At 35.9% G+C, this 24,566-nt stretch overlaps 2 protein-coding genes across 4 annotated transcripts in view; both read left to right on the top strand.

Annotated features, from left to right (window-relative positions):
• Positions 1-24,566, top strand: part of LOC141403880 (G-protein coupled receptor Mth2-like) — a 536,210-nt gene that overhangs the window by 294,706 nt on the left and 216,938 nt on the right. The gene's annotated exons all lie outside the window — the stretch shown is intronic.
• LOC141401094 (G-protein coupled receptor Mth2-like) lies at positions 2,403-12,323 on the top strand. The gene is made up of 7 exons (XM_073980930.1): positions 2,403-3,009; positions 10,681-10,846; positions 10,901-11,089; positions 11,147-11,398; positions 11,472-11,628; positions 11,853-12,047; positions 12,106-12,323. Exons 1-7 carry the CDS (start codon positions 2,476-2,478, stop codon positions 12,206-12,208), a joined length of 1,596 nt encoding a protein of 531 aa, XP_073837031.1. The 5' UTR covers positions 2,403-2,475; the 3' UTR covers positions 12,209-12,323.

Genomic DNA, 24,566 nt, shown 5'->3' with positions numbered 1-24,566 from the left:
TGGGGCTCTGTCCGTCCACTACGTGGAAAATTTTGCGCAAAGATCTCGGCCTACACCCGTATAAGATCCAGCTGGTGCAGGAATTGAAGCCACGAGACCATTATATGCGTCGTTCTTTCCCCGATTGGGCTCTAGAGAGCAGTTGGCAAATGACCCGTTGTTTTATCGCAAAATGGTGTTCAGCGATGAGGCGCATTTTTGGCTTAACGGGTTTGTTAAAAAGCAAAATTGCCGCATATGGAGTGAGACCAATCCACAAGAGACCCTACAGACTCCATTACATCCAGAAAAATGCACCGTATGGTGCGGTTTTCACGCTGGTGGCATCATCGGACCTTATTTCCTCAAAAATGAGGCCGGAGCTCGCGTTACGGTCAATGGAGATCGTTACCGCACCATGATCAATGATTTTTTGTTTGAAAATATAGATGACATTGATCCGGAGGAGATGTGGTTTCAACAGGATGGCGCTGCGTGCCATACGGCGAACGCAACCATCGACTTATTGAAATCAAAATTTGGCGATAAGTTGATTTCGAGAAGTGGACCTGTCAATTGGCCTCCAAGGTCGTGCGATTTGACACCACTCGATTATTTCCTGTGGGGCTACGTGAAGTCACTGGTTTATGCTGATAAACCAGCAACAATTGATGCCTTGGAGGCCAGCAGGCGTTATGAAATAAGTCCCCAATGAAATAAGTCCCCAAACTGAAAATGAAATAAGTCCCCAAATTTGGGGCGTTATTTCATAATGAAATAAGTCCCCAAAAATTTAAATGAAATAACTCCCCAACGAAGTGAAATAACTCCCCAAAATAAAATGAAATAACTCCCCAAATTTGGGGACTTCTTTCATTATGAAACAAGTCCCCAATTTTAAAAATGAAATAATTCCTCAAAAAATTGCATCGATTGTTATGTTTTTTGTTCGCGCGAATTTTTAACTTGATACCAAGACACGTCCTTTTTCCCACAAACAACTACTCGTACTACCATTCATCGAAAACGATTTAATACATATTCAATGCTTTCAAATATTAAGAATTTTAATGTAAATTATTTTGTTGTGAAAACAGGGTGATATTTTGGTATGAAACAAAAATTCGCGCGAATTTTGGTTTCATACCAAAATATCAACCTATTTTCACAACAAAACAATTTACGATCAAATGCGATGAATGGTAGTACGAGTAGTTGTTTGTGGGAAAAAGGACGTGTCTTGGTTTCAAGTTAAAAATTCGCGCGAATTTTTAACTTGAAACCAAGACACGTCCTTTTTCCCACAAACAACTACTCGTACTACAATTCATCGAAAACGATTTACTTTCACAATCATATTTACCTATGCTTTTAGTTATATATACTCCTTCTTCATTCCAATGATTAAGCTCCATATTTTTTTGTTAAACAAACTTTCCATCTTCCACATTCACTCTTGATTTGCAACCTTTTATGCTGCAAATGCAGGTGTTGCGTGTAAATCATTTTTGGAATATATAATACCTTCGAACTTTTTTCTCAGCGGCAATAATTTCGACTTCCATACTAATCAGTAGACGCTCTTCAAAAAACTACTTGATAAGCAATAACTACATGAGAAAGCACAACGACTGCGTGGTAAGTCCAGTGGGATATAATTTGCAATTTTAGAAAAATGAAATAAATCCCCAAATTAATTTTTGGGGATTTATTTCATTTCTAAATTTGGGGAGTTATTTCATAATGAAATAAGTCCCCAAATTTTTGTATGAAATAAATCCCCAGAAAAATGAAATAAATCCCTAAAAATTTAAATTATAGTTGTTGTTGTTTTGTGTATAAAATTTTGGGGACTTATTTCATTTTCAGTTTGGGGAGTTATTTCATTGGGGACTTATTTCGTAACGCCGGCCAGCATTGTTCGTGTTATTCGTGACATACGGCCAGCAGTGCTCGAAAAAGTGGCCAAAAATTGGACGTCCAGAATGCACTTCGTCAAGAACAGCCGCGGTGCCCATATGCCCGAAATCATTTTCAAATGTTAATGTCACGTATTGATCTTTCGAATAAAAAAAAATTGATTACAATTTAATTTTTTGTGTTATTTTTTACAATTTCAAGTTCTATCGGGCTTAAAAAAGCACCCTCGGTGCCCATATGCCCGAAATCATTTTCAAATGTTAATGTCACGTATTGATCTTTAGAATAAAAAAAATTTTTATTACAATTTAATTTTTTGTGTTATTTTTTACAATTTCAAGTTCTATCGGGCTTAAAAAACACCCTTTACATATGTACGAGTATGTACATACGTTCGTTGCAAAATTAGCCTATGAAACATTTTGTGGTTTTATTGGTATTAAGAGAAGTTATTTAAAATTCTACTTTCTGTTTATTCTCCATTGCATCAACAAGGTGTTGACTCAATTTCCGTTCGCAGTCTGAAATAAACGATACTTGCCAATGGACGGACGTATTTATCTGTGACATATAAATATGGAAAAAGGTCATATCATATCGGTAGTTATTTTTACACTGGCAATGCTTATCTTTACCTGTATAGGAATTTTTGTTATTACCGCATTAATAGACCGTGAACTTGAAATTATACCTAAACAATGTAATTTTCGTGATACCGTTGATCTTACAAAAAGTAAACGTCTCGAAAATGGTTCATATCTCTATGATGGCATAGTGATTCCCGAGAATGAAACCGAATTCTACAATTACACCCTAATGTTTCGTTATACACCACAGCCAGCAGTAAAGCACGTGAGAGGTTGTATCTGTGATGAGTCGAAAGGTAGATTTTGTACGAAATTATGCTGTGAACGAGGTGAATTTTTCAATCAAACTTCACGTCGTTGTGAAAAATTGGCGAACGATGTACCAAACGAAATGCAGATTGAATTCATGAACAAGACAAATGAAAGTGTAAATATTTTCGATAATTTCATCATACAAATTGGAAAACCTTGCGAAGAACTTGAAGTAATTTCAATGAAAGAATTTCCTTGGACACTTATGGAGGTGAGCGAATAGAAAATCTATGTATTTTTGTTAAATGACTAATTTAGTGTTGTAATAATTCATCAGTAACTTAATTTAGCTTTGAACTACGCGAATACAGTACGAGTGGGAATGTTTCTATTTACTTGAATTTTTAGAAACACAACTTGAACAAATTTATTTCCGTTATGGGTGGCAAAGTAATGGAATCTACTTTCCTTTTGAATGGGGTGCCCGGGCTTCCGTCCCTGGTATAGCCCCCATATAACGCGACGCGTCACTTTAAGGGATTTTGAAGGTATTAGTCCCATTTGACCACTGAATTGGTTGTACTTTGTTATTTTGTGATTCTAGACGTAAGAAAACATTTTCAAAAAATACTGTCTATATTGGTCGACGTTTTGGTATAGACCCCATATAACAGTACCATCCGATTTCAGTCTTTTCACTTCTATATAACACTGTACAACAAAATCAAACTTTTTTTTAAAATTACAAAAAAAAACCCGCACAGATTATGAAAGAGGACCGAAAAAAAGAAGACACGTGTATCGGCGTTTTGAAAGTTTACGTCGGGAAGTAACATAAATAGGCGTGGCAAGTTCCGCCCTTTTCTACAGGTTTTGAAATATTCGACATCAGATTCCTCGGAATCCTTATATTTTAGGTATAAAGTGTATTTGGCAATATTACTGACAAAAATACGGGGTATCTTTCTATGAAATAAATTAACCCTCATGCGAGTCACTAAAGGGGTCTTTTTGGTCCTTTTTTCAAAAACGTTTAAAAACTCCTTTAAAATGTGATCGTATCAGATCAAAATATTCTACAAAATTATTTGTCATAAAATTTTACTATAGGTCCCTGAATACACTAAAACTCTAAATCGCACCTAAACGCCAGGAATCTGTCAAAACTAAAATCACGTTTTAGGGTTAATGTTGTACTTTATCTGAGTTTATTAAGTTTTGTCCCACAAAACTTCATTCTAGATAGAAGACGTCAAAGACAATAATAATCTCCATCAAATTTCAATATAAGTCGCCGAATAAATGAAATATGTTTTTGTACTATATAGCAAGAAAATATATACATCAAATTTGCCAACAAAACACCCAAATATATTTTGAATAAATTAGTTTTGTTCTTTTTTCGAGTTGATGCATGAAAGTCATGCATTCGTGTAACAGAAAATAATTAATGTTTAGAGAAAAATAAAAAATAATATAAAAAAATTAAGTTTCAGTGTTTTATTTAGAAATGCACTTAACACTAGAAAATAATTTGTCGCTTAGCCTCAATAAATATATTCTTTCTCATGATGGAATCTCTCAAATAAAACGCTTGCATTTAAATTATAAATGGTGGCAAAATTAAACGGCAAGCGTTTTATTTGAGAGATTCCATCATGAGAAAGAATATATTTATTGAGGCTAAACGACAAATTATTTTGTAGTGTTAAGTGCATTTCTAAATAAAACACTGAAATCGTGTAGTACCGTTATATAAAGGCTATACCACAACCTGGACTTATGTCAATAATTTTTGGTATGGAAGTTTCTGTAGCATTGGGAACTCCAAAGGCCAAGTTACAGCCAATTCTGGCTAAAAATGAAGATAAAATTCTTAAAACACTTGAAATCGGGTGGTGCCACTATATGGGGTTTATACGAAAACCTGGACTTATCTCCACAATTTTGGTGGGGAAGTTTCAGTAACATTAGGGACTCCAAATTCCAAGTAACAGCCAATTCGGCCTTAAAATGAATATAAAATCGTTAAAACACTAGAAATCGGGTCGTACCGCTATATAGCGGCTATACCAAAACCTGGACCTATGTCCACAATTTTGTTGTGGAAGTTTCAGTACCATTAGGGACTCCAAATGCCAAGTTACAGCCAATTCGGCCTAAAAATGAATATAAAATCCTTAAAACACTTGAAATCGGGCCGTACCGCTATATGGGGGCTATACCAAAACCTGTACCTATGTCCATCATTTTTAGTGAGGAAGTTTCTGTACCAATGGTTACAGCCAATTCTGCTTAAAAATGAAGATAAAGTCCGAATAATACTTGAAATCGGGCGGTACCGCTATAAGGGGGCTATACAAAAACCTGGACCTATGTTCACAATTTTTGGTGGGGAAATGTCTGTAGAAAAAATGGGCCCATATTCATGTATTGTCATCCAAATCGGAAAAGTGTGCAAAGTTTAAGTTCGATTGGTCAACTGCAACTGTGTGGAAAATGAGTTACCAGATTTGAAATGCAATTTAAATAAAACACCGTTAAAACACTATAAAATGGACCAATATTGGTTTTGATTCCACATTCTTGTATTGTCATCTAAATCTAAAAAGTGTGCAAGGTTTCAATTCGATTGGTCAACTGCAACTGTGTTAAAAATGAGTTACCAGATCTGAACTAAACGGACACCAAAGCAAGTTATATAAAACTCTGTAAAAAATTTCATTTCATAGTATTTTTTTTCACAAATAAATAATAATCATTTTTTAATAATTAAATGGAATGAAAAAAGTCAATAGGTTATAACCCTAATGCACACCCTCCTTCCACTCAGAAGGTCTACGGATCGATTCCCGGGTCAGGCAACATCAAATTTTCAACGGTGGCAAAATGGCCCTCAGCATAATGTTGGCGACATTTCCTGAGTATTTCAGCCATGTAAAATGTTTCTACAAAGCTGTGTAGTAAGACGGACTCGGCGATAAACAGTACGTCCCATATCATTGAGATAATATGAATCGGGGTGCACTCCTTAATATTAGAGAAATCTCAATTGTCCCTTCTGGAATATTTCTGGAACAATTAAATTATATATGGGGATTTTGCAAACAGTTGTTTTTGACTTCCTTTCTTTTCAGTTATATTTTTCACTAACGGTTCCAGTGGTTTCGCGAATTGAAAAAGTCGAATTCTGTAAAAACTATATGCATAGTTCTTCTTCTTTAATATTGGTCCATTGGCTCTCCTTTTTCATTTGCAAAAATCATCGGTCAATCAACTCTAAATGAGAAAATTAATAAAAATAAATTTTTTTTATTTTTAGTTTTATATCAGCTATCTAATAAAATGTATAAAAAATTTGCACAATAAATTTGGAATGTAGAATATTTGTTATTTTACCAAAAAAACAATTTTTAACATTTGTTTTGTTGTTGTTGGGTGCCACCGTGGTGCAATGGTATGCACGCCCGCCTTGCACGCAGAAGGTCGGTGGTTCGATTCCCCGACCAGGCAACACCAAACATTTTTCAACGGTGGCAAAATACCCCTCAGTAATGTTGGCGACATTTCCTGAGTATTTCAGCCTTGAAAAACTTCTCTACAAGTGGTGTCTTAGGACACGCCGTTCGGACTCGGCGATAAAAGGTAGGTCCCATATCATTGAGCTAAATATGAATCGGGGTGCACTCATTGACATGAGAGAAGTCTCCCTTGTCCCGTATGGGATGTTGTGGAACAATGTTTTTGTTTTTGTTGTTTTGTTGTTTATTCTGGAATATATCGTACAAACGCCTTCATTTTTCGATTTTGAAAATGGATTAGCAATTATTGGAGCAGCCGGACAGTAAACTAACTAAATTGCTGATCAAATTACTACAGCTCGGGATTTATGAGCCTGGGCATCATAGCCAAATAATCTACCAAATATGAAAGTGATATTTTTCTAGAAGATGATTATTAAAATACGATAGAGGATTTAAATTTTAAATATGCAAAAAAAAAAAAACAGCGGTCATTTATATTTGCGTTCTAATCCACTAATCAATTAACCTATTTTGAGCAGAGGGATCCGATCGTTATCAAGTAAGTAACCACCTTCGTCTGCTTTTCTTTCTGACATCTCTGTTTAAATGATCTCCCGAATTCTACATGCATTGCAAGTTCGGAATTTTATGCAATAGCTCTGGTAACACGGACAACAGTGGTAATTGGATTTTCACTGAGACTGCTTCACTGGAATGCTTGAAATCTTGTCACACTAACACTTAGTTGATTACTTGGTCACCCTGTATTTAATTTCGAGGTCGTCATACATTTCAGGTTTGGTGTCAAAGATAAAAACTTCTGACTGGCAGCATTGTAAATAACATAGTCAAATTAATATCACAAACTAATTATCGTTTAGTATGTATTTAATTACTTATGTCGCCCGATACAGATTATTTGTCACACAATTCGACCAAAAAAGTCTCCAGTAACTCCGATTTCTTGCTTTTTTTCCAATTTTGAATATCATACTTTTTCAAAATACATACATATGTATGTAGAGAACTAAACTAATTGAATTCAGACTCCTTTTCAGTGTGGACATAATTTTTTAGTACCATGAAAGGACCTTATACTGCTCAAAATTTATACGACATTGATCGGAAGTTGGTCTTTTGAAGATGTTTTTACTTACGGTTTAAAGCAGTGATGGCCAAAAACACACATTTGCAGATTATAACTTAGGCTAGTGTGAGTGGAAACGTAAACAATGCGTTAACCGAACGAATGTGTTTAAAGTGTACGTGTGTGTAGTATGCCCGCGGGCATAGGAAAGTTGTTGTTGGTGGCCATCACTGGTTTAAAGGTATACATACATACATACATATATGCCTTAACCTCACATCTAATGAAAATACCTCCGAGCTCCCGATTTTTCAGCTAACCCACCAATTTTGTGGATTTTGTACGGTTTTCCTCAAAACTGTGGAAACCACTTTCGGCGTTATCTTCTTCATCCTTTCAATCGGAATCTGTCCGAAACCAATACTAATGTTTACAAACTCAAATCTAAACTCTCTCATTTCTCTTTTTTTTTGCTGTTAATTTCCTAAAAAGACTCTTGAAAATAAATGAAAATAAATGAAAATTTCTATATTTAAAAAATTGAAAAAAAAAACAAGTAAAAAAGTTTCAGTCGGCTTTTCCGACAGAGATATACCCCAGCCTGTGTGGATTGAAATACTTTTTTCCCATACAAAAAAAAAAACTTATGTATTTAGGGGGGTTTTCAAAACTTTGGCCGTATGCACCGACAAAAGTATGGATAGGATTAAAGCTCAAAAAATTGCGGGGATATCGATAGATATGGTTTTTTTATCACACTAGCCTGCGAAAAACATCATATAGCTATATTCGGTAATATATTCGGTTCGAGCCCTCCAGCCACTACATATGGTGCCATAGGGGTTGTTTACAACTTTAAGGCTGTTTTCTCAAGAAGTATGGACTTGCCCCTGACAAAACTTTTACTGCCGTTATTGAGGCAGCGAATGCAAGTGGCTTCAACAAAAATCAAAGTGATTCGAGAGCGAGGTCTTAAAATGAATTTATCCAAAATTTTATGTGGGAGATACCCGAAGGAGTGGACAAATATAGTCCATATTCGAACCTGATCTATATCTGGTAGATATTTTAGGATGTGTAAAGTATGGACCAAATCGGTCACTCCCATCAAGAGTTATCGTGTGCACAATTTTCCCGAACATTTTTGAACTTTTGTGGGGGAGGTACATGAAAGAGGGGACCGATATAACTTATCATCGAACTTAAACTATGTTTGCACAAAATATTACAAAGACCAAATTGTGGACCGAATCGGCAGATCCGTTCGGTGCCTCATCGAAATAATGGTTTTAGGCCCAAATATGTTTGGACGAAATCCGTTTCAGACAATTTGGAGTCGACTTAGCAATGTCCGTCCGTCTGTCTGTCTGGCTGGTTGGAGCGCACGATAACTCTCGAACGGATCAACCGATTATGTCCAAAATTTGGCTTTCGTAATATTTTGTCCAAACTTAGTTTAAGTTCGAAGATAAGTTATATCGGTCCACTCCTTCTGGTACGTCCCCCACAAAAGTTCGAAAATGTTCGGAAAATTTGTGCGCACGATAACTCTTGAAGAGAGTATATGAAGTTCCAATATGGACTCAATCGGTTCACTCCTTCGGGTACCTCCCACAAAATTTCGGAAAAGTGCAGTTTAGGACCTGCTCTCGAATCGCTTTGATTTTTGCTGTAGCAACTTGTATTCACTGCCCCCCTTACGATGGCACAAGTTTTATCAGGGGCAAGTCCATACTTCCTATAAAAGTAGCCTGAAAGTTCTAAAAAAACCCATGACATCGTGTGTAGTGGTTGGAGCGCAAAATAACTCTTGAACGGATCTGCCGATTCGGTCCAAAATTTGGAGTTCGTAATATTTTGTCCAAACTTAATTCAAGTTCGATGATAAGCTATATCGGTCCACTCCTTCAGGTACCTCCTCCACAAAAAATCAAAACTTTTCGAAAACATTGTGCGCAGGATAACTCTTGATGGGAGTGACCAATTTGGTCCATACTTTACACATCCTAAAATATCTACCAGATATAGATCAGGTTCGAATATGGACTATATTTGTCCACTCCTTCGGGTACCTCCCAGACAAAACTTCGGATAAGTTCACTTTAAGACCAGCTCTCGAATCATTTCGATTTTTGTTGAAGCAACTTGTATTCGCTGCCTCCATTACGACGGTAAAAGTTTTTTTCAGGGGCAAATCAGTACTTCCTGAGAAAACTGCCCGAAAGGTGTAAAAAAAACCCTATTGCACCATATGTATTGGCTTGAGAGCACGATAACCCTCGAAATGACCAACCGATTTGATCCAAAATTTGGTCTTCTTCATATTCTCTCCAAACTTAGTTTCAGTTCGGAGATAGGCAATACCGGTTCACAACTTCCGGTACTTCCCCCAATTTTTAAAAAAATGTCACTAAAATGCTACGCACGATATCTCTTAAACGAGCTGAGGGTATATCTCTGTCGGAAAGCCGACTAATACTTTTTTACTTGTTAGCCCACACTCCTATTTTTTTGAAAAAAAAAAATTTGGAGACGATTTATAATGTTGTTGTAAACAGTAAATAATTTAAAACAGTTGGGATGCGAACAATGTTAAACAAATACAAAATAGGCCAAAATGGAGAAGTTTAACCATGTTTTTTGGACCATTCCTTTTTTGTGTGGGCACTCCTTATTGAACGCAAGTGTATATTCGCGGTTTTAGGGGATGGATTCCATCGCAAAAGGGCCCATTAGATCCGTCGCGTAAAAAAACTAAACTCACGCGGGGTTCAAAGGAAATTGAATGACACTTTTAAATTTTAAACGCAAAAAATAGGTTTTTTGAGGAAAATTCACGCATCAAATTTTGGGCTATTGACAGAAATTAATAGGATAATGTAATGTGGATGCAGTGGATGTAAGGTGGATGCAGTGGATGTGTCGGAAAATCATACACTAGTATCATGTTCTCTATGGAGTATTCTGTCATTCTTTCTTTGACATAGGTCTATAAAATGTAAGGTTAAGCCAGAAATCGGAAGGGAACATAAAAAACTTGTTGACCAACACAGCTTCCAAGAAAATTAATTTCAATGGTCCACATTATGAGATCCCTATAGAATATGTTAACAGTTCGCGAATTCTGAATGGGGTGAAACTCGGATTCACCGATTGTAAAACATTTTTGGATTTTACCATATATTCATTTATAACAATAAAACTATGTTTAATTTATGTGTGTTTCATTTATAAAGTGTGTTTAATTTATAATCATTATGTTGTCTAACTGTATATGTGTATGTAATTGTGTCCCAAAGAACTTTGTATAACACAATCTCGTTTTTTACAGAATGGCTCTTTGATAATCGAAAGTGAAAAAGAAAAAGTGGCTCTGAGCACCCTGAACTATTGCATCTCACCACAATACAATAACGAAAGCAAAAATCATCAATTAACAGTCATGAGTTGTCCAATCGAAAATGAAACAAATGTTTCACTTGTCTTGAACTCATATAGTAAGTATTAACATTTCCGAGTAAACAGAGCTTAGAATTTCCTTCTTTTTCCAGGCATGGCTGTTTCAGTTGTATTTTTTGGAATCACAATTGTTTTATATTTAGTTATAGACAAGCTGCACAATACTTTTCCCGGCAAATTACAGACCTGCTATCTGATTTCATTGACAGCAGGATATTCAACTATTGTTTACATTAACATAGGACGGCCAATACTTCCTGTTGTTCCGTGCCAAGCAGTTGGTACGTGTGTCAATGATGTGTTTTTAAATTTTTTTATGATAACAAATTTTTTTATAGGTTTTTCAGGATACTACTTCTTTATGTCTGCCTACCTTTGGCTGGGTGTCTTATGCTTTAACATGTATAAAACTGTGAAAGAGTGTGGCACTATGAATGACTCTACGGCCTGGACCCGTTTTATAATCTATTCTACTTTTGTGTGGGGAACTGCTGGAATATTTACATTGATCTTAATTTGGGCCCAATTATCCACTGTGGTACCCGAAAGGTATAAACCTCGCATTGGTTATGATATGTGTTGGTTGGACAGTAAGTATGCGCTGCATTCCAATTCAATTTCTTTGTAATAATGAATATCTGAAACCCTTTGTTTTTATTTTAGCCCATAAATGGATAGGGGCTTTATATTTTTACATACCGATTTGTATAATTATGATTTTAAATATTATTGCTTTTGTCCAAGTGATATGGGAGATTTATACTGTTAAACGAAATGTAGCAATGTACGAGGCGAATAGAAAGACGGATCGCCAGGAAAAGTAAGTAAACAAAAATGAAAACTGTATTAAGTATACAAATGTTGCCACAAGAACAATGGTTCTATTTTAATTTTTTAAAATGTATGCCTTGTTCAATATATAAATGGTATAAAAAATCCATTCGTACGTGGGACAGGAAATTTATTGATTTATTTCTAATGCATTGCCGTCTCTTCTAATGCCATTTTCTATGCCATTCAAATATTTCTCTCTACTTATTATAGTGTATTTATGATTCTACGTCTAATTGTTCTTATGGGTGTATTGTGGATTATGGATATTATATCGTATTTGTGTCGCGAATATCCATCTCTGGCCTATCTCCTTGATGTAACGGATTTTTGCAATGCCTCGCAGGGTATTTTGATATTTTTCCTCTTTATTTGCCGACGCGAGGTATTGAAAGCAATCAATGAACAGTAAGTTATTTTATTTTACATTTTGCATGAATATAATAAATTCATTTATTTATTTTAGATTTCACATTCGCAAAAGGAGACCCGCAATAAGAGACAATCAAATGTTCCTAACAATGCAATCAGGAAACAATACCACTGCAGCAGCACCTTGTAGAATTTGAATCGATGTAATGTACTTTAGACGGTACTGCACTGAATACTGAAACAAAACCAACTCATTTTCAAAACTAAGTCTCGTAAATAAAATAGGCATGAAATAAGGAAAAGCCGATTCGAGAACGTTAGTTAAGTTTCATTGACAAGCATCTTTTGTATGAATACAAAAGTGCAAATGTTAGGACAATGTTGTGGATATTTTTACTTTTTTTTATAAATATTGGCATAATTTACATACATACAGTACAGATACTCCCACCTTATTTGATGCAAGTACAACTTATTAACAAAATGTGCAGTTTTGAACTGAGAGACAAATAAACAGATTGTTTACAAAAGTATAGACTTACAGATGATATATATATCGGAATATGTTAAAAAATAAACACCCTTGGGAAATGGAAATCAAAAGATTCGTATTACTCCGAAAATTCTACTAACCGTTTAAATGACGCACCCCATTTAAATAATTTCATAATAATAAATATTACTATACTAGCATTACTATACTAGGTGACGTAAAGGATGGAAGATACCAAGGAACCATCCTGACCGGCTTTAACATGGCAAAGCCCAGGATTTATCTTGGTCCCTCTTTCATATCATGTGGACAATGGTGGTGGTGTCACCTGGGGAACTGCCTTTAGCACCCGTTTAAGGTAGTGAGCTAACATGTGCCAATAAGAACGTTAAAAACTTGGACTTGGGCGTCGGGTTAGTAACCCTCCCCTAGAAAAACAGCCTACTATGAAAAAACGAAAGAAAAGAAAAACAAACCCCTCTAAAGTTGACGAACCCCGCAAACGTTTTAAGGACCATGATCTGCGAATCTGCACCTGGAATGTTCGCACACTTTATAGAGAAGGTGCAGTTTACGCATTGGCAGATGTACTTGAAAAGTGCAAGGCCGACATTACTGCCATACAGGAATTACTATGGAAGGGGAAAGGCGTCACAACAACACCTAAAGGTGACGCAATGTATTATACCTGCCATGACGTAAAGCATGAGTTTGGTAGCGGATTCGTAGTTAGTCGGAGACTAAAATATCTGGTCTCCAGCTTCACCCCAGTGAATGACTTGCTTGCTGCAATTCGATTAAAAGCAAAATTCTTCAACATCAGCTTTATTTGCGTTCATGCTCCCACTGAAGAGATGGACGAACAGACCAAAGATATATTTTACGAGCGCTTAGAAGAAACTTATGAACGTTGCCCTGCCCATGACATTAAAATTATACTAGACGATTTTAATGCCAAGATTGGAAAGGAGAATATCTTTGGCTTAACAGTCGGGAAATTCAGTCTCCAACATCTGATGGTATGCGGCTGATAGACTTTGCAGCTGCAAAAAACATGGTAATTAGCAGTACCAGATTTAAGCATCTCGATATTCATAAGGGCACCTGGCTGTCGCCAGATCAAAGAACAAGAAATCAAATTGACCACGTTGTGATAGATGGAAGACATGCATCAAGCGTGTTGGATGTACGATCGTTCCGAGGTGCAAACATAGACTCGGACCACTACCTTGTTGCGGCAAAGGTACGTACCAGATAAAACGTAGCAAACACAGTGCGAACAGACACAACACGAAAGTTAGACATCGGTAAGCTGCAATCACAACAGATAGCCACAGCATATGCCACTCAACTAGCCCAATTGCTTAATCAAAGCACTCCTCATCCCGATAACATATCAGCGCAATGGCAAATCATGGCACACTCCATGCAAACAGCCGCAAAACCCATACTTGGATACCAGAGACCTCCACCAAGGAATCCATGGTATGATCAGGAGTGTCGTGCTGCCACCGAAGAGAAGAATGCGGGATATAGGGCTACTTTACAATGCGTAGCGCACGAGATAGATACAGGGTGAAAAGGAGAGAGGAGAAACGTCTTTTCCGCAGGAAAAAGAGAGAGATGGAAAGGCGGGAGTGTGAAAAACTCGAGATGTACAGGAGCCAGAATGAAGTCCGAAAATTCTACCAAAGAGTCAAGCATCAAACTGATGGCTTTGGTACAGGCACATCCTCCTGTAGAGACCAGCAAGGTAATTTGGTATCTGATACAGATAGTGTACTCAGGATATGGAAAGAACATTTTTCAAAACTGTTGGTATCCAATAGCAGCGAAGACGACGAAGATACCACAGTCCCAATCCCAGAAGATGGTATTGAATGTATACCGCCCAGCCAAGATGAGGTAAAGACAGCAATAAATCGGCTGAAGAATAATAAGACAGCAGGAGCCGATGGCTTACCAGCCGAGCTGTTCAAAACCGGAGGCGACACGCTGGTAAGGTGTATTCATCAGCTAGTTAGCACCATCTGGCAGGATCTGGCCACGTCCACAAGAAGGGAGATAAAACTGTATGCTCTAACTATAGGGGCATAAGTCTACTCCCTATTGCCTACAATATCGTGTCAGGGATATTGTGCGAACCACTAACGAGATAATTGGACCATACCAATGCGGCTTTAGACCTGGCAAGTCCACCATTGACCAGATATTTACCCTGCGGCAAATCCTGAAGAAGACCCAAGAGATGCAGATTGGCACCTACCTCCTTTTTGTCGATTATAAAGCAGCCCGCTGCGTTCAAAGGTATTCAAGCCATGTCTGAATTTGGTATCCCCGCAAAGCTCATCCGTCTTTGCAAAATGACTTTAACTGACACGAGGTCCTCAGTTAAAATAGGAAAGAACCTCTCCGAAGAGTTTGGTACCACAAGAGGTTTCAGACAAGGAGACAGCCTTTCGTGTGATCTCTTTAACATCCTGCTAGAAAAGGTTATACGAGAGGCAAACGTCAAAAGAAGTAGCACAATCTACACCAATAGCCACATGTTACTTGCTTATGCTGATGATATAGACATCATGGAACGATCAGTAAAAGAAGTAACTGATACCTTTATGAAGGTCGAAGGAGAATCTGCTAAAGTGGGTCTGGCGGTAAACGGCGAGAAGACCGAGCTGATGGTGTCGACGCGCAATGCGTCCATTGAGCTCAGACCGACTGTGGAAGTTGGTTCCTATAATATTGAGGTAGTAAAGGACTTCGTCTACCTCGGCACCTCCGTAAGCACAACAAACGACACAGTTGTGAAATAAAAAGAAGAATTGTATTGGCCAACAGATGCTACTATGGTTTAAGTAAGCAGTTTAAAACAAAGCCACATCTTGTCAAACAAAAATAACACTATACAAAACGTTGATACTACCCGTGCTGATGTATGGCTCCGAAGCGTGGGTACTTGCGCAAGCATATAAGTCAGTGCTTGGCATGTTTGAGAGAAAATTTCTTCGAAAAATCTACGGACCGATCTGCGTTTACGGTGAATATCGACGTCGTATGAACCACGAGCTGCATCTGCTATACAACGACATCAATATAGTTAAACGTATCGAGATGCAGCGATTGCGTTGGCTAGGCCATATAATAAGAATGACCCGAGGATGAACCCGCTAAAAAGGCGTATAAATTCGAGCCACATGGCGATGTACGCAGAATTGGCAGGCCAAAGAATAGATGGCGCAAACAAGTGGATGAAGAGATGACAAAGCGCGGTATTCCAAAAAGCGAAGCACAAAACAGAGAGAATTGGAGATATTTTCTTAGTTCGGTCTATGGAACATAATAATACTAGCAGACCTCGGCCCCCGTTGCTTAACCGTCCTAATGAATTTAAAGACAACTTTTTATGGACTTTATGCTTGACAATTCAAAAATGGGGGTTTTCTACCTCACTTTTTCAGTCCATTGTCAAACCGAGGAGGATTTTAAATTTACCAAGAGAATTTGTGTGTAACCTTTCTATTCCCATACGGACTTTGTAGAATTTTTTCGCCTATTGATGCTGTTTAGGATTTATTATCGTCCATGTCCCCTGTCTTTAAACTGCAGCGATCTAAATCTAAAACTTAAAACATTGGTTAAATCGAATTCTCCAGCTTATTGAGACTTACATATATGTTTTAGTTTTTCATGGCTGATGGACCGTTGAACCTCACCATTTAAGAATTTTTGAAATATATCGTTTTTCTTGATCGGGGGCGCAAACACCGTTGTCTCGAAAATTAATTTGCATGCCGATGCACTCATAAGTTTAGCAAATATAGCGATTATAAAACAATAGGCTCCCGAAGTTTGTCTACTAATATATAGCGTTTTGGACCCTGCGACATTCCTGAACATTTTTTTTGAAAATTGCATGAAATTAGGTTCAGTAGTTTTGGAAAAAAATGCATTGAAAAGAGTAGGCGTGATCATCAGTTTTATTTAGATATAACATATTTAAAAAGTGGGCGTGGACCGGAATTTTGGTTCCAAATATGTAACTAGGGCACACCCAACCCCATTGGCTCCCATGATTTATGCTGAAAGCGATGTAATCATAAGTTTGGCTTATACATGTAGCGCTTAAAAGAAAAGCGTGGGGAAGGTAACCCACCTCCTACGAAAATATACATAACAACGGCAATCATTGAGCTTTTGCAAATTTGATGGAAATTGGTTCAGTAGTATTGGAGATATAACATTTAAAAAAACAACAGGCCCGACCACGCCCCAAAGAAGTACCACATTATCTTTTTTTCTTAAATATCGCATAGGGGAGGTACCCTGCCCCCTCTGGAATTCAATAAAGTATGTAGCCTGTTTTTAGGGGCCATCCCTGCACATTCCCTGACAATTTTAGGAAAATCGGTTCAATAGTTTCTGCAGAAAAACTTTAAATAGAATATTTAAAATTTAAATTGGAATGAACATTGAAAAAAAGTGGGCGCGGTAAAATTTTCTTTTCATAAAAGCGTAAGTTGGATTATGACGGCATTTAATTTTTATTCATAAAGATATGCCTTTTTTAAATATGACAAAGGCAAGTACCCTGCCCCTTCGAAATTCAAGAAAATATGCATCCTGTTTCCACCGGAGGTCATCCCTGACAATTTCTGGAAAAACGGTTCAGTTGTTTTGCAAATGTAACATTTTTAAAAAAGTGGGCGTTGTCAATTCTTTGGGTCCCAAATAAGTACGTAAGTTTGTCTCGCAAATTGATTTCCAAACCCATACATTCGTATTAACTGTAAATATAGATTTTTTTAAAAATAGGTTATAGGGGAAGTACAGCTATCGCTGTACATTCCCTGAGACAATTTCAGGAAAAATTCAGGTAGATTTTGGTAGAAAAGATTAAAATTTAAAACTCAAAAAAAGTGAGCGTAAAAGAGGGCTTCGTCAAACGTCTTTACATAAAAACTAAAGCTGGGTTATGACGAACATTTCAAAAAATTATTCAAGTCGACCCAGACGTTCTCAACTGATGCCATTGCCAACGAACGACATTTGATTTGTATTTATATAGATACATTATTTTTAAATAAATAGGGTATAAGGGAAGTACCGCGCACCCTCTGAAATTCAAAAAAAATTTTAGCCCATTTTAACATGGGCCATCCCTGAATATTCCCTGACAATTTCAGAAAACTCGTTTCAGTAGTTTTTGTAGAAAAGATAAAAATTGAAAAAAGTGGGCGTGGTAAAATTTTCTTTGCATAAAAACCTATGTCGGGTTATGGCGAACATTTCACAAAAAGAATTATCCAAACAAACAAAACTAATAGCGAAAAGTTTTCAATTCTCAATTAAATTATTTAATACAAGAAATTTTCAAGAAAATCGAAAAGTACAATCACTGATAAAAATCGATTTTAAATATTAAATCGCAAAAATTGTATCCAAGCCCACCGTAAAAATTCGATAGCGGATAAAAAAATAAACAACATAAAACAATTTTTTCTATTTCAACTAATATTAAAAAAAGTCAAGGGTATTTCTTTGCATCTAATTTTTACAGAATTCGACTTTCTCAAAGCGCGATATGTCTGGAACCGTTAGCCAAAAAAATGAAAATACACTGAAATAGTTTGCTGAAGAGCATCATCAACAGAGCAAAAAAACACGTTTTCCAATAGTGTCCGATTTCACTCCAAAATCCGAATACACTTTATAGTGTCTCCGACGAATATTTCGATGTGTTACTAATGGAGTGACAAGTATAGTTATGCCCCCCACCTTGTGGTGGAAGCTATAACTAAAAAATAATTTCGAAGTGGATTGTGCCGAAGATTTTCTTATATCGAGTTAACTTATGTGTAAGACTTTAATATTAAACAGATACTCATCAAAATATGAGACAGGGATACGAGATTGTAAAAGCGCCTTCACTCGAACCTGCATATATACGTTCGTTATAAAGCTAGCCGCCTTAGAAACATTTTGTGGTTTTCTTGGTATTAAGAGAATTTATTTAAAACGCTAATTTTTGTTTATTCTCAATTGCGTCAACAAAGTGTAAACTCAATTTTCTTTCGCAGTCTATAATAAACGATACTTGTCCTTGGACGTATTTGCCTGTGATATGCAAATATGGAAAAAGGTCATATCATATCCGTAGTTATCATCACACTGGCAATACTTATAATAATTGGTACAGGCATTTTTGTTATTCCCGCATTAATAAACCGTGACTACGTGAACGAAATTAAGCCCAAACAATGTAATTTTAGTGATACCGTTGATCTTACGAATAGCAAACGTTTCCAAAATGGTTCATATCTCTATGATGGCGTAGTGATTTCCGAAAATGAAACCGCATTCTACAATTATACCCTAATGTTTCGTTATACACCACGACGAGCAGCAAAGCACGTTAGAGGTTGTATCTGTGATGGGTCCAAAGGTAGATTTTGTACGAAGTTATGCTGTGAAAGAGGTGATTTCTTTAATCAAACTGCACGGCGTTGTGAAAAAATGGCAAACGACGTACCAAAAGAAATGGGGATTCAATTCCTGAACAAGACAAACAGAAATATAAATATCTTCGATCATTTTATCATACAAATAGGAAAACCATGCGGAAAACTTGAAGTAATTTCAATGAAAGATTTTCCTTGGATACTGATGGAGGTGAGAGAAAAGAAAACCTATTTTTGTTAAATGACTATTTAAATGTTGTTATCCATGCAGTTATTCATTTATGTTCTTTAATTCGTCAGTAAGTTATTTTTGCTACTCATAAGTAGCATCATAGCATCATCACGTGAATGAAAAACGACAAGCTAAAAACAAAATTCTTTAAATAATGAGAAGTTAGCAATGCAAATTATAGCGTACCCACACCCGTTATTACAAGTAACATTGTGTTATTGCTTGGAGTTTTCGAATATATTTAATTATAGGCTCTGGTCATCTTAAAGTTCATAGTGTTAAACTAAACATAAACCTTCTCACCCTTAGCTTTTAAAATTAAATCCATGCATAAATATCGTCCTAGTCTAATATTTAACATTTTCCGTGTTGACCGAAACGTAAGCTGTTTTTCTAACACTAAGAAAGGGGCACAAGGTACACCCACCCCACGTTTCTTTTATGAAACCAACAGTCGTCAAATTCAGTCTCCACAGTGAAACATCTGACTTTAACTATTGGACCAGTATGCCAGTGAAACATCTGACAGAGTTAAATATCTCGATGTTCATAAGGGAACATGGCGTCAGAGCAAAACAATAAAAAAGGAATGAAAACGTGATAACGTTGTGACGATGGAAGATAATTATCGAGCAACAGTATATTCCACTCCACTGCACAATGGTTTCAAATCGATTTTATGTGGCCAAAAGTATTTCTTATGGAAAAAGTTCATATTTTTGTATGTAAATATATCTGTTTTTGTGTTTTTTTTATATATTAGAGAATTAAAAAATATATATATTAAAATACTTTTCGTAGATTAGCAATGTAAAATTATATGTATGTGATGCTATAAACGCTCCCGCCCATCTGAATAGGACGGACATTTTTACATTTTATATGTTAAGGTCGCTTCAATTTTTGTTGAGTCCTATAATATATCTATAAAATACCAACAAAAACGGGATATTTTTTTGGGTCATCAGAATAAGTTTTAATCAAATAAAATTGAAAAAATGTATATTGTAATCATTCCCATAAATCCACAATAGTTTACCACATGTATCATAAATGCTCAAAAATTTGTCTGGAAAAACACTTCTTCGATGAAAATTGTTATTCAAATTTAACACAACTTTTTATACTGCTGTAGCCCCATAAATGCTTGAGATTGCTTCCTTAAGCACCACTAACAAATCAACATAAAATTTTTATCTAGCTGACGTCGATACCGCACGAACTAATAAATTTGAGTCATTTTGTTGGGACATACTTAAATTTGTGTTTGTCTTCTTTTGCTGCTTTTTATTTATTTACTTGTCTAGAGTGACAGATTTGGGGTTCTGTCGATTCTCGATTTTTTCGATAATAGTCAACTTTCTGTGAAATTTTTCCAGTTTCGACACAACTTCTCATAAACTATACGATATCTTAGCCTTACACTACTTAGGAGAGTATCTCTTAACCCATTAATGCATGAAGTTCCCTGGCGACTTTTATTCATACTTTTTGTTTGTTTTAGAATAGTAATATGATAAATAAAACATTTCAAGAACATTTTTTGCCATTTATAAATTATCGTATGTTTTACAGACCGTCCGTTAAATCGGACGCTATGTAATTAGAACACTTTGTGTGTGATATATTTTGTTCTTGTTCTTAGTTTGGCGTTGCTTGTTGTATTTGAGATAAGTTCATTTACTCCTTTGACATCATATTTGGCTTTGATTGAAGTAAATCATGTCATATTTTACGTCGAAACGAATATTATCGAGTTAACATATATTGAAAACAATAAATTTTAACATTTTTCTCATTTTTTGTAATAAAGAAGCACTAAAAACTTGAAATTTGGTGGGATTCACTTCATAATTATAAATTGTGATATGTTTTCAATCATCCCAAACAGTTTAATTCAGTGCATCAGCCTAAATAAAGAATTGGCGTAAGAAATAAAAACGTCCGTTTAAACGGACGCTATGCACTAATGGGTTGAGAAATCGTTGGATTCTATTTTATCTTCAGAAAAATTTCCTTATTTGATATTCAGTTTATTGTTTCAGCCAAAAATCAAAAATTTGTGAATTTATTACAGTAATGTATCCTATAAAAAAGTTACATCTCGTAAAGAGCAGCAAAGAGCAACCTGTCCTTTAAAACTTAATAACTACAGACTTCAATGTAATTTGGTTTTTTTTTTTTTTTTTTTTTTTTGTAGGGGTGTCACTCGTTAACAAAATTATTTAGGACTAGAGCAAATTTTGAATTAAAAAAAATTAATTAAAACTTAATAAGGAGTCAAAAAGCATTTATAAAATACCATTTGTAAATAATTTTTGTTCAATTTTTTTTGAAAATTTATACCTCACACTACCACCTTTCATTTCCATATTTTACTTTAAAAATTTTTTATTTTTTTCGCGGTATTTTTAAACAGAAACTGGGCAAAGTACTGCGCACGTGACTTTGATATCAACTGAGTAAAGAAATGTTAATTTTGATAGCATTTATTTACAACGGTAAATACAAATTTCTAAAACAAACATTATTGTCATTGTTTTAGAGTGTTTACTTTAATATGACAACGAAAAAACAATAAAACGAAATGGGGGTTTCCACCATGACCAAAAATCATGAAATTTTAAAATGTTGGGTAGGGTTAAATAGCGCTATTTTAAAGGCTTTTATTCGATTTTTTAACAATTATTGAGACAAGGTGTATAAAATCAGAGAGAGAGAGAGAGCTTCAAAAATTTAAAATACAATTTTTGGATTTGGTACAGAGCAATATATATTATGTATTAGTTCTTGGATATTTTTTATTGAAAATTACCATATCAGACAACGTTCGGTATGGTTATCGGTATTTGTAAGTTGTACACCACATATGCTCACATTTTGGTATATCTCAGAATTTGTAATATCCGCAATGGTTTTCGCTAGATTTTCAGTATTCGAAGATCTTAATTTAATTTCTAAGAATGTTGGCTATAATAAGGATTTTTGGATTTTTTTGGTTGGAGAACCTCTATGCTGAAAGTGGTTAAAATAGATAATATTTACCTAAGAAAAAAATTTTAAATGCACAAATTTTACTTCTTTAATTGGATTGGAGAATCCGACTAAAAAATATATTTAATCAAGTAAAATGTCGTTAAGTTCGACCGGACCGAACTTCTAATACCCTCCACCATAAAATAGTCTTAATTAAAATGTTGGAGCAGAGACAATTCCTATTGTAGATGTAAGCCCTTGGTGTGTGTACATTAAAAACCCCGAAGAACAGATCCGCCGTGAGTCGAACTTCCGCGTTATGGCGTGATGAAGTTTTTGCAAGAGACCATGTAAGCCATCATGAATTAGCATTATATCTTTGTTTGTTGTTTTTGTAGAGCACTTAAGTAACAATGAACAAAGATATAACGCTAATCCCTGATGGTCCACAGGGTTTCTACCAAAAATTTCATCACTCCATAACGCGGAAGTTCGACTCACGGCGGATCTGTCCTTCGGGGTTCATAATATACTCACCAAGGCCTTTCTTCCCCAGACTTTCACCTCCATTTTGTTGCACAGTGTTATCTAATCTAATCTAAAAAAATGTGTTCAGCTAGATAAAAGGTACCACCTACGGGGCAAAATCAAAGAGTCAACCTATCTTTAAATTTTTTGGCGGAAAAGTTTTATAGCTGCAGGGAACTTCAAGAGTCAAATTGAGGGTAGTTTCATAAAAACAATGTAGGCCCTCAAAAATGGACCCATGTTGACGAATTTTAGTGAAGAAATTTCGTGACCACCGAAAATTCCCGAAAATCGGGAGGAACAGTTATATGGGGCGATATACCAAAACATGGACCTATATTAACGATTATTTTTGAATAGACAAAATTGTAGATAAAATTCTCAAAATACCGATCATTACAGCTAGTTCGGTTAAAAATTGCAGCTAAAATTCTCAAAATACCGAAAATCGGGAGATACGGTTATATGGGGGCTATGCCAAAACATGGGCCTATGTTGACGATGTTTCGTGGAGATGTTTCATGATTACTGAGAACCTCAAATGTCAAATTACAGATAGTTCGGTTAAAAATTGTGGCTAAAACTCTCAAAATACCGAAAATCGGAAGGTACCGTTATATGGGGACTATACCAAAACATGGACCTATGCCCATATCCTTTGGGGTATAAGTTTGTTGATCACCCTAAGTGCCAAATTATAGCTAATTCGGTCTGCAAATGTGGCGAAGAACGTCAAAATACCTCAAATCCGTTATATGGGGGCTATACCAAAGAGTGGACCGATATAGCCCATCTTCGAACTTGACCTGCCTATGAAAAAAAGACCCTCGGGTGCAAAATTTCAGCACTCTATCTCAATTATTGCGGACGCTAGAGTGATTACAACAGACGGACATGGCTAGATCGTCTTAGAATTTTATCCCGATCGAGAATATATATACTTTACAGGGTCGCAAATGATTAGTTCGATGTGTTACAAACGGAATGACAAACTTAATATACCCTCCATACTATGGTGGAGGGTATAAAAAGAAGACAGCTTTAGCCGGAGTCGGAAAACTCCCAATCCCACTCGTAGTAAGTACTCTTTGAGAGTACGAACACTTGATTGGGCTTTGCCAAAACATGGTCAAATAAATATTTAAGAAAACAAGCAATTCGTCTTTGTAGCCTGTGTGGATTAATTGCTTTACTATCGACAGATCCAAAATCGGCTTCACAGACCATATATTTATCCCCAAAATTTGTATTCTTGGAGTTTACAAAATGTTGTGGCCTTTTTTGGACGTATGAACTTACCGGCAAAAATATCAAAACTTTAAGGGTACCTATCTTAGCGATTGTGGACGTTTCGTATTATTGCTCATAGCGCAAAAGGAGAGTGTTTCTGAATGTGCCGAATTAGTCCATTAAGCAAGCGTATCTCATAATTCAAACTTTTGTGGGGGAGGAACTCGAAGTGGTGGAAAATATTACGTCATCTAAAATTTGGACCAAGTCTCCAGCCATAGAGACGGACTGGGCTAAATGCTTGTCTGACCCGGCTTTCATAGGAGGCAACAAGTTCCACAATCGAACAATTCGGTTAAAAAAGGATTTTTATTAAATATTTATTTGTATCTGAGAGCTTCTAGAAGACGATAAAAATATATAATCAAATTAAAAAAGGATCAAATCAAATGAAAACCCTACAAGCTGAAGGAAAAAGTGTGAACAATTATTTCTGCAAACATCTACCATACGCAAATTTTAATATTTGACGGACATAAAGTTGTTTATATTATTTCCGTGGTACCCAGTATTACCTCAATACCATAAAGAATGTGAACAACAAATTTGTCGAAATAAATATATAATTGGTTTTCGAT

The sequence above is a fragment of the Musca autumnalis genome, unplaced genomic scaffold (genome assembly GCF_047663935.1).
Source record: "Musca autumnalis isolate F117 unplaced genomic scaffold, ASM4766393v1 scaffold_4, whole genome shotgun sequence".
NCBI lineage: Eukaryota > Metazoa > Arthropoda > Insecta > Diptera > Muscidae > Musca > Musca autumnalis.
The sequence above is the reverse complement of the archived record's forward strand: the minus strand, read 5'-3'. Positions and strand labels throughout refer to the sequence as shown.

Excerpts from the sequence above, each read along its gene's own strand:
- LOC141401094 (XM_073980930.1), top strand. The coding sequence starts at position 2,476 with ATGGAAAAAGGTCATATCATATCGGTAGTTATTTTTACACTGGCAATG. Across the intron at positions 3,010-10,680 it reads TTCCTTGGACACTTATGGAG|AATGGCTCTTTGATAATCGA; the intron begins GTGAGCGAATAG and ends CGTTTTTTACAG. Across the intron at positions 12,048-12,105 it reads TTGAAAGCAATCAATGAACA|ATTTCACATTCGCAAAAGGA; the intron begins GTAAGTTATTTT and ends TATTTATTTTAG.